We start from the raw sequence: 10,908 nt of genomic DNA, 5'->3' as shown, positions 1-10,908 counted from the left end.
TTCGTTAATATTTTGGGTTTCGTTGTCAGTTTTTTCATGCAGGTGTTTCTCCATGTCTATATTCGCCACAACTGGAGAAGCTGTTGAGCCCATTAGCAGTCTATTCTTTTGTTTATATATCCTGTCGTCGTATTTGAGATATCGGTTGTCCTTAATGCAAAATTTACTGAATACTGAAAAATAGGCCCTGTTTTTTATTTCACCTTTTTTTATGTTTTCTTTAATTAAAAGATGTTGCTTTATTTTTGTTTTTTTTTTTGAACTGTTTTATTTCAATGTTTAAAATTCAATTTGTTTCGTTCACACTTTTTTGTTCTAGTTTTAGGTTTTTTTTTTTGTTCAATTTTTACTTTTTTTGTTCAATTGGTTTTGGTTTTTTGTACAATGTTTTATGTTTTTTGTATGATGTTTTTTTTTTTTTTTTTTTTTTTTTTTTGTTGACACTTTGTTTTTTTTTTCTGTTTTTGGGCACTGTTCACTTCGGGGGGGAACCTTGCGTACGCGCTTTTAAATTCGAGACAGAACTGATCTAACTCCAATTTGCATCGTCACAGCAAACCTGTTTTGGCTGGTGACGATGCTTATTTATTTGAATTCAGCATTGGAATTTACCGGTGGCTGCATATATGTGCATGTGTGTGTGTATATGTACATCATTTTTTTATGATGTTATTTATGCAGCCACCGGTAATGTAACAAACAACACTGTTGCGCAAAAAACTAGCATCTTTTATGAACATTTCTGGCCCCCGAATGACAAGTGTTTACATTCATCTTTGAAATACAATATTGTTCTTTATATTTTTGGCATATTTTTTATTGGACCTGCAAACACGTAACCCAGCTGGGTATCATAGGCCAGGACATCTCCAATTCCAGCCTCCTTGCACTCGTCTTTTCTTATGGCTGAGTAAACGTCAGCACCCAGTTCCACATCGACGGGATTGTTGCCTCGGGGATCAGGGTCGGCTAGGGCGCAATTTCTGAAACTTCTTGTGGGGTCCTCGAGGATCGGGTCCGAGTAAATGCGCCTGGGCAAATCTTCGATTATCAAGGCATTGACTCTAAGACTCCAGTGGCTGTTTGTGCGGCGGGGCGAAACAGTAAATGTGGTAAATCGCTGCCCTTTGTAAATCCGCGATTGTAAGCCCAATCTACGGAAAGCCGCATACGATATTTTGGACATCGTCGCTGATTGGCTGATTAATGCTCTTATCATGGTGTACCCCTCTGTTTTGTCAGCTTTGATGCGCACCATAGCCGTTGGCACAAATACCAAATCCCACGCAAAGTTTGGTGTTGTTACAACTTCCACGTTTAGAGATACTTCCTCCAGCTGAGACGCCCCGTGTAGCAGCGTATGATGCCGATTGTTGCACCTCCTGCAACCAGTCAACGACGGACAGTCAGGGGCCAAATGACTTCTGGCAAGGCAATTTCTGCAGTACCCCCTACGCTCCACAGTCTCATAGCGCTGGAAGGGGGTCTGGTGGCGAAACCTCTCGCAAGCACTGAGGGCATGGTCCTCCTGACACAACCCACAGGAATACTGCCAATAGCTGGGTCGTTCTTGGCGTTGGCGGGATCTTGCAGCGGAGCGGCTTCGTTGACGTCTTTCTGGCGATGTGGAACTGGGAAGTCTGCGGTGTCTATGAGCCGGTCTGCTGGGAATGGGTTCGGTTGGGCGTCTGGGTCTGCTAGAACTTCTCGCTGTTGGACGTGCGGATTGGTTGGGACTGAGGCTGCGATCATCTAAACGGCAGTCTTGATTGGGCAAGTAGGCAGCCATATCTGAAAAAAACCAAAGGCGAGTACTATGTTCTTTTTTAAGTAGGATTCCGGCTAGTCAGTCGGAAAACAATTTGACAATTTTTGTAATAGGTCTGCTAATGTTGCCACTTGATGTCCGTATGTCTACAACCCTCGTATTCTGATCGCTACCGAGATATGTTTTTGCAATTCGACCCAACTTCCATTCATTTGGAGCCAACCTATCGTCCTTTATGACTACTAAATCTCCTTCTTTGACATTCTCCTTTTCACGCTTCCATTTAGTTCTTCTGTGAAGTTCGTGGAGATATTCTAATTTCCACCTATTGCAAAAGTATTGTGAAATAACTTTGAGTCGTTTCCAACGATTTACTAGACTAAGATCTGTGTCGGAAATGTCGGGTTCAGCAGGAGTAAGAATTGATGTTCCAATTAAGAAATGACCAGGAGTTAACGGGGAAAGGTCATTGGATCATCGCTACCAGGACTTAAGGGTCGCGAATTAAGGCAGGCTTCAATTCTTGCTAAGATAGTTGTAAATTCTTCAAATGTGAAATTCATTTTTGGAATACTTTTTCGCAAATGCATTTTAAACGATTTAACGCCGGCCTCCCACAAACCGCCCATGTGCGGAGCGCCAGGCGGGATAAATTTCCAAGTAAGATTTTGATTGAAATTGTTTTGGATTGTGGTACTTTGAATATTCTTCATGAAAGCTAATCGATCTCGCTTTAATAGATCGACCGCTCCCACAAAATTGGTTCCGTTGTCGGAAAATATACAAGACGGACAACCTCGCCGACTTATGAATCTGGAGAAAGCGGCGAGAAAGGCATATGTAGATAAATCGCTAGTTGGTTCTAAATGTATAGCCTTGGTGGCGAAGCAGACGAACAGGCAAACATAGCCTTTTGTAATAAAGCAAGCCCTTCCTGAATAACTTTTAATATTAAAGGGTCCTGCAAAATCTACCCCAGTGTTTGTAAAGGGTCGAGACAGAAAAGTACGTTCGGGTGGCAGCGAGGCCATTATTTGAGTTTGGGTTTGTTTCTTGTGAATTAAGCAGATTCGACATTTTCGTATAGTTTGTTTAACCAGAGATTTGAGTCCAAATATCCAGAATTCGGATCTTAGCACTCGGGTCATCAATTGATTACCACCATGTAAAGTGATCTTATGAGTGAATTCGACCAACAATTTGCTAAGGGTAGTTCCGTGTGGTAGTATTATGGATGACGTTCGCTATATGTAAGGGCTGGAGATTGAACTAATCTGCCATTAGCTCGAATAATACCCTTTGAGTCGAGAAAGGGTTTAACGTCAATAGAGGGCTAGATGGAGAAATTGGAGACCTTTTCATTAGTGAATTATATTCATCTGCATAAACGAATTTTTGTGTACGAATTATGCAAGATCGTTTTCCATCTTGGATTTCGGCTGCGGTAAGATCTATTGATGAGGAGCGAAGATTTTGCCGATTTGCGCCAGTATTTTCCAAAATCGCAGAGCATAGGCGAATGATCGGTAGACTTTTGCCAATGATGAGAAATTTTTTAATGGATCATCTCTTTCTTGAAATATAGTCAGAACTTTTACAGCTTTAGCCTCTAAATTTGTGTCGTTTGGGATATCTTGCGATGGCCAACGATCTTTTGGCATTTTGAGCCATTGAGGTCCATGCCACCAGAGCTCATGAGTCGTTAGTTCAGTTGGAGAACATCCACGACTAGCAATGTCAGCTGGGTTGCTTTCAGAGTCAACATGTTTCCAGTTTTCTTGCCCAACATTATCAGATATTTCCGAGACTCTATTTCCCACAAAGGTGCTCCAATGACAAGGAGGCTTTTTTAACCAGGCCAAAACGATAGTAGAGTCTGTCCAAAAATGTGTTGAATATTTTGATATTTGTAGACTGTTTGTAATAGATTTTGCTAATTTGGAAAGTAATACTGCCCCACATAATTCGAGCCTTGGTATTGATAGTTTTTTGATTGGTGCTACACGAGTCTTTGCTGCTAATAAAAAGGTGTGTGTGGTATGGTCAGTTTTTTCAATCCGAACATATAGCGTTGCTTCATACGCGCTCTCCGATGCGTCACAAAATCCATGAATCTCAACAGAAGCATCTAGTGTAAACTGTATCCATCTTGGAACTCTGAGAGATTTAATATCATTGCTATTTTTGACAGTTTAATTTATATGGGTGATTGGTTTCAGTGTATCATCCCAATCGATTTTATCCAGCCAAATTTGTTGCATTATCAGTTTTGCTACGACCACTATTGGCGCTAGCCATCCGCATGGATCAAACAATTTGGCTATAGTTGATAAAACTTCTCGTTTTGTGTAAATGTTTTTGTTTTCCACGGTTGGAGCTGTAAAAGTGAAAAAATCACCTGATATATTCCATCGAATTCCCAACGTTTTCGTGGACGCATCTTCAGAGATATCCAACAAGTTAAGAGGCAATAAATTTTCTTGTGGAATATCTTTTATTATTGTATGATAATTTGAGGCCCATTTCATAAGTTGAAATCCAGCGGATTCGAGCGCTGCTACTAAGTCCTTCCGAGCTTTTATAGTCTCCTCAATTGTGTGTCCACCCGCAAGTACATCATCCACATAAAGATTTTGTCTTATAATTCTTGCAGCTCTTGGATACGAATCTTGAACATCATCTGCCAATTTCATAAGAGTTCTCAGTGCCAGAAACGGTGCGCAATTTACTCCAAATTTTACAGTTAGTAATTCATAGTCTTCAACTGGGTCTGTTGGCGATTTTCTAAACAGAATTCTTTGATATTTTGTTTGAGTTGAATCCAACAGTATTTGCCTATACATTTTAGTAATATCGGCTTTAAAAGCATACTTAAAAAATCTCCATTTTAGAATTTGTAGTACCAAATCTTGTTGTAAAATGGGTCCCGGAAACAATATGTCATTGAGACTTGTTTTGTTTGATGTTGCCCATCAGCATTGAAGACGACTCTTAACTTTGTCGTGATTCGATCTGGCTTAATTACTGCATGATGTGGTAGATAATAATTGGGCATTTCGTCTCTTTCATCCGGATTGATCCTCCGCATATGACCAAGTTCTAAATATTCAAGTATTGAGGCATCATATTGTTCTTTTATCTCGGGCGTTTTCATAAGTTTTTTCTCCATTCTGTAGAATTGAGCTAAGGCGATGTTTCGGGAATTTCCTAATTCTTCGCATTTTTTGAATGGGAGAGTCACCACATATCTTCCATCCTTGTTTCGTATTGTTGTTTCAGTAAAATTTTGTTCACAAAATTGGTCTTCTTCTGACCGTAAAACTTTTTTAGGTGTCTCTTCCACCTCCCAAAATCGTGTAAGTACTTTCTCTATTGATGTTGTATTTAGAAGTGATATTTGTTTTCGTTGAAGAGTGCTTCCCGGTATGGGTCCTCCAACTATCCATCCAAATTTGGTTTTTTGAGTTAAAATTGATCCAAATGTTCTCATCGGAGTTCCAAGTGTGAATATTAATGGTCCTATGTCCATTCCAATAAGTAAATCAATGGGTTGACTAACGTAAAATTTCGGGTCAGCCAGTTCTAATGAGGTTACATCTCGAAGTTGTGATTCATCTAAGTTTTGTGGTGGTAAATTTGAAGGTAAATTCTTTAGAACTGGAGCCCATACTTCCAGTTTAAAGCTAGGGTCGTATTTGGATCTCATAGTAAACAAGCAAGATTTCGTAGATGTTTCGGCAACAAATTGACTAAGGCCGGTGATATGAACTAGATTGTTCCTTGTGGGTAATTTCAAGAGGTTTTTCATCTTCTCAGAAATAAAAGTGGATTGTGATCCTGAGTCTATTAGAGCTCGGGCATCGTATAGTTGTCCTTTGGTTTCAATTTGTACTATTGCTGTGAAAAGTAGAGTTCCTCTAGATTGTTGCTCACTAATTCGCTCATCTTGGAGGGTCAAAGAGGTAATAGTAGTTGGTTCTAGGTTGGTAGTGGACTGTATGTGATTTGAAAGAGCAGCAGCACTGGTACTAGGTTGTGCTTCCACTCGAGCTAGGTATGTGTTTGTGGTTCGGGTTTCCGACCCCTTGTGTAACAAAGTATTATGTCTCATAGTACAGATACGACAACCAAAGCGACTTTTGCAATCTTTTACTCCGTGGTTTGAAGACAAGCAGTTATAGCATAAGTGTGACGTTTTCACAGTGTGAATTCTGTCATTTACACTCTTTTTTAAAAATTCGCTGCAATCCCTGATAAAATGATTTGATTTGCAGACTTGACATGTTTGAGTATTTTGTGTTTTATTTTGTTGAGGTTGTGCTAAGTTGTTTCTTCCTCTAAAATTGGTTGTATTTTTTGCGACATTTGTTTGAAATGTTTTCAAAAATCTAGGTTTATTGATGCTATTTTGCTTCTGTTGAGCAAATTTTGATGTTGAGGGTTTTATATTCCCTACTGTTTCCAAGGTTTTGAATTTGTTTGTTAAGAAATCGTCAAAATGTTCCCATTTTGGTATTTGTTTACAATCGCTTAATGAGTTCTCGAATTCTTCTAGGAAGCCTCTAGGTGATTTTGTTGAGCAAATGTATATTAAAATCGGATCCCATCCTTTTACATCGACGTCAAGCATCCCCAAAGTTTGAATACAGCTATTTACAGTGCGTTGTAGTTTTTGAATAGTGTGACTTGACTCTGTAGAAACACCAGGTAGATTAAAAAGTGTTTTAATTTCTTCATTAATTTGCATCCTTTTGTTCTCATAACGATCCGTAAGATTTTTCCACGCTAGTGCAAATCCATCATTAGTTAGGGGAACATGCGTTATAATTTCTGGTGCTTCTCCTGCTGTCTTTTGAGTCAAATGGAATAACTTTTCGACATTACTTAATTTTGAATTGTTTATGTAAATTGCCGAAAATAAATCTCTGAAAGTCGGCTATTCTCGATAACCCCCTTTAAAGGTGTCTGTGTCGCATGGCGGCAGCCGTGATATTGGCGTAAAATCCACTTCCTTTCCTTGCTGTGACATCTCTGAATCTCTTTTCATTTTCTCCTGTGCCTTTTCATCCAAAATATTTTGAATTTGTCCATTTATTGAACTCAGCGCCTGTTTATATGATCCCATGGTATCCATATAATGTTTCCTCAGTTTATTTTTGTCGATGGTTTTTCCTCCTTCCTCTGGAACATAATCACGGCAGTCTAAATATGCCCTTTTGACCTGGTCCCATGCAGAATCCAACTCCATGCGTGTTGTCTCCAAAGTATGAACCGTGTCATCCGGTTTGGTTATTGAAAAAATTGAAATATAATCCTGAAGATCGTTGACGCAGTTTGCGAATTTTTCGCTTAGGGTCTTATCCATCTTGATGACTGAGTATTAACCTTTACCGAAATTTTGTTGTGTTGCAAAAAGGAAAGGCAACCCAATGAAAAGGATTGACTTGGAATAAGATTCAAACTTTTATCCAAATTTTTATTTTTAAAAAATAAGGATAAGCTATCTTCTTCAATTTGATCAACGAAATCTATGTACAATTTTTGGTTTGGGTCGAATTATATTTCGTTTTGTTCCAAAGACTTGAAAGTTCTTGCAAAATCCCAAAAACTTTACTTTGTATGAGACGCCGAAATAATTTTGTTTAAAAATGTTTGCTGGGTTGTCCATCAATATTATTCCAAAAAGAGTAAAGGTGAGGATTGTACAGGCAAAAAACGATACAAAAACGACCAAAAGATTTTTGATTTTCCACCAACGAGGGTTTTTTCCCAGCAGTAAAATTGTAGAAAATGAAAATTTTCAATAAATATTTCCAAAAAGGAAAAATATTTTCTATTGAAATAAAAATGTGTACTGGGTTGTCGAACAAAATATCCTCAAAAATATTACCATAAAATTGCAGGAGGAATTTTAAATTTTGACGAGCCAAAAATATTGCTATGAAATTTTGGTTGAAGCAACAAATTTTCTAAAAACGCTAGGTAATTAATTTAAAATCACAAGTTGCTAGTATTGGGTCAAGTTCCACAAAATTTTTTTCTCCAGAAAAATTCCAATAATTTGCAAAATTTTCCAAAAAATTTGTATATCCCAGCAAAATGTTTGTTGTGTCAAACTCCAATTAAAATTTCCACAAAAGTTTCCAAAAAGTAACTTTTTTCGTTCAGCAAATTCTTTCAAAATGTTTGTTTTAGCAAAAAGCAAAAAAAAAAATACCAGCAAAATATTTCTGCGAAAAAATCCAGAAATAAATTTTGGGTCCCAGAAATGTTTTTCTTGATTTAAAAATGTTAAGAGATTTGTAAAATATAATAAAAGTGTGTTATATTATATATGGAATCGATTTTTTTCTCTTTTGTCTGTCCACAGACGCCAATCTAATTTTTTTCAAAAATCCCGAAAAAAATTCTAGGTTAAGTATTGTTTCATGTCCATCCACTAGACGCTATTATTTGCAAAATCCAAACGGTTGCTATGTATTTCGCTTATGTATTTTTGTGACGCCAAAAATGTTAAAAATATGGCGATTATATATTTTTATGTGACGCTAGATTTTTTTCCAATATGGCGTTTATATGTGTGTCAAGTGACGCCAATTTTCCAATAAGAATGTTTTTTTTTTAATATGGCGCTTATTTATTTTTTGAACTGCACGTTCAGCAAATTCCAATATTATGTATTTATGTGTATGAAAATTCGCGCTATTTTATAAGTACTTATTGCGCCTATGTGAGTCTATATTTAGATGTCCGTCCACAAAATGGCTCCAAAAAGGGAAATTTTCTCAAAAAAGTGTCTTAGAGGCAACGCAGCAACTTTAAAAAGTGTCAACTTGAGATTTCAAAGTATGGGAATCTTCGGGTCAATACAAATATTGAGGATTTGCCTGCTCCCGGTATGCCCTTTATGTCCAACAAGATAAATTTGATTGAGTACTCACTTTGATTTGGCCTTTGGGTCTCAAAAAAAATTCGTTATTGTAGTGTTCCTCTTGTTGTTGTTGTTACTATTGTTGTTGTGTTGCCGGAGTCCTTCGTGGTCTTCTGGCAGCTTCCACAATTTTGCGTACTTCTTGATTTTGTTTGGTTTTTTTGTAATATTGTGTACTGTCACTTTTTGTTACACTTTTTATTTTTGTATTTTGTCTTTTGTGTAGACTTTTTTTGCCAAAAAAATAAAAAATTTAATTAATTTTTGTTTATTTTTGTAGCACTGTGTAATTTCTTTTAGTTCTGTAGCACCGTGTAATGTCACTTTGTATCACTTTTTAATGTCACTTTTGTAGCACTGTGTATTTTCTGTTTGTTTTGTAGCACTGTGTGTTGTCCCTTTTTTGTAGTAAATTTGTAAAAATATATATTTGTTTGTTTAATGTCACTTTTTTGTAGCACAGTGTACTTTCTATTTTTTTTTTTAGCACTTTTTCTTTTGGTTGCACTTTTTTAAACGTCACTTTTTGTTAATTTATTTATTTATATGTTATTATGCACTTTTGTTTCACTTCACTGTGTCTGTCCACTTAATACTTTGTTTTTTTTTTGTTTTTAATATTCTAAAAACAGTTTTTTATTTTTTTATTTCACCTTTTTTATGTTTTCTTTAATTAAAAGATGTTGTTTTATTTTTGTTTTTTTTTTTTTTGTATTGTTTTATTTCAATGTTTAAAATTCAATTTGTTTCGTACACACTTTTTTGTTCTAGTTTTAGGTTTTTTTTTTTGTTCAATTAATTTTTACTTTTTTTTGTTCAATTGGTTTTGGTTTTATGTACAATGTTTTATGTTTTTTGTATGATGTTTTTTTTTTTTTTTTTTTTTTTGTTGACACTTTGTTTTTTTTTTCTGTTTTTGGGCACTGTTCACTTCGGGGGGGAACCTTGCGTACGCGCTTTTAAATTCGAGACAGAACTGATCTAACTCCAATTTGCATCGTCACAGCAAACCTGTTTTGGCTGGTGACGATGCTTATTTATTTGAATTCAGCATTGGAATTTACCGGTGGCTGCATATATGTGCCTGTGTGTGTGTATATGTACATCATTTTTTTATGATGTTATTTATGCAGCCACCGGTAATGTAACAAACAACAGTGTTGCGCAAAAAACTAGCATCTTTTATGAACAGGCCCTTTGTCATATTTGTGTATTGTTTCAGTTCTTCCCACCGTTCGTCGATTAATTGAATACCAAGATGAATCGGTATGCTCGGGAAGAGTGATACTACGTCAAATGAAACCATTCCGTCATTTGCCTTAATTGATTCGATTGATTAATTCGCTATTGAGTCCTGAACGTTATATTTTGAGATTTTGGTCAGTTTTTATACCCTCCACCATACTATATTATATTATATATTAATTAACTTTTTCATTCCGTTTGTAACTCCTCGAAATACTCATGTCAGACCCAACAAAGTATATACATTCTTGATCAGCGTAAAATTCTAAGTCGATTTAGCCATGTAGTTTGTCTGCCTGTTGTAATCATGCTATCTTTCGAACGAATTGAAATAGAAGGCTAACATTTTCCAAACGTGTTTATTTTTCCAGTAGGCAGGTTAAGTTCGTAAATGGGCCATGTAGGTCCACGTTTTCATATAGCCCCCATATAACGGTACCTCCCGATATTCGGTATTTTGATGATTTTAGCGACATTATTCATCGGAATTGTTTCGACTTTGGTATTTGAAGTTCGAAATGGATACTACAGCCTATGACAAAAAATTATTTGGGTCCACGTCTTCGTATAGCCCCCATATAACGGTACCACCCAAACTTCGGTATTTTGATGATATTAGCGATATTATTCAATGGAATTGTTTCAAATTTGGTATTTGAGATTTGTAATGGATGCTACAGCCTATGACAGAAAATTGTCTGCAGGTCCACTTCGTCGTATAGCCCCCATATAACGGTACCTCCCTATATTCGGTATTTTGATGATTTTAGCGTCATTATTCACTGGAATTGTTTCAAATTACGTATTTAGAGTTCGTAATGGGAACTACAGTCTGTGACAGAAAAATGTCTATGCAGGTCCAGGTCTTCGTATATCCCCCATATAACGATACCTCCCAAAATTCGGTATTTTGATAATTTTAGCGCCATTATTCACCGGAATTGTTTCTAATTACGTATTTAGA

General features: G+C 36.6%; 1 protein-coding gene across 1 annotated transcript; it reads right to left on the bottom strand.

Annotated features, from left to right (window-relative positions):
- Window positions 1–449: 449 nt before the first annotated feature.
- LOC131805062 (uncharacterized) lies at window positions 450–9,490 on the bottom strand. The gene is made up of 2 exons (XM_059128305.1): window positions 8,710–9,490; window positions 450–1,791 (listed from the first exon to the last, which is right to left on the bottom strand). The coding sequence occupies exon 2, from the start codon at window positions 1,787–1,789 to the stop codon at window positions 797–799; it is 993 nt and encodes a 330-aa protein (XP_058984288.1). The 5' UTR covers window positions 1,790–1,791; window positions 8,710–9,490; the 3' UTR covers window positions 450–796.
- Between the last annotated feature and the right edge of the window lie 1,418 nt (window positions 9,491–10,908).

Source organism: Musca domestica, unplaced genomic scaffold, assembly GCF_030504385.1.
Source record: "Musca domestica strain aabys unplaced genomic scaffold, Musca_domestica.polishedcontigs.V.1.1 5, whole genome shotgun sequence".
NCBI lineage: Eukaryota > Metazoa > Arthropoda > Insecta > Diptera > Muscidae > Musca > Musca domestica.
This window is presented reverse-complemented; position numbering and strand designations above follow the sequence as displayed.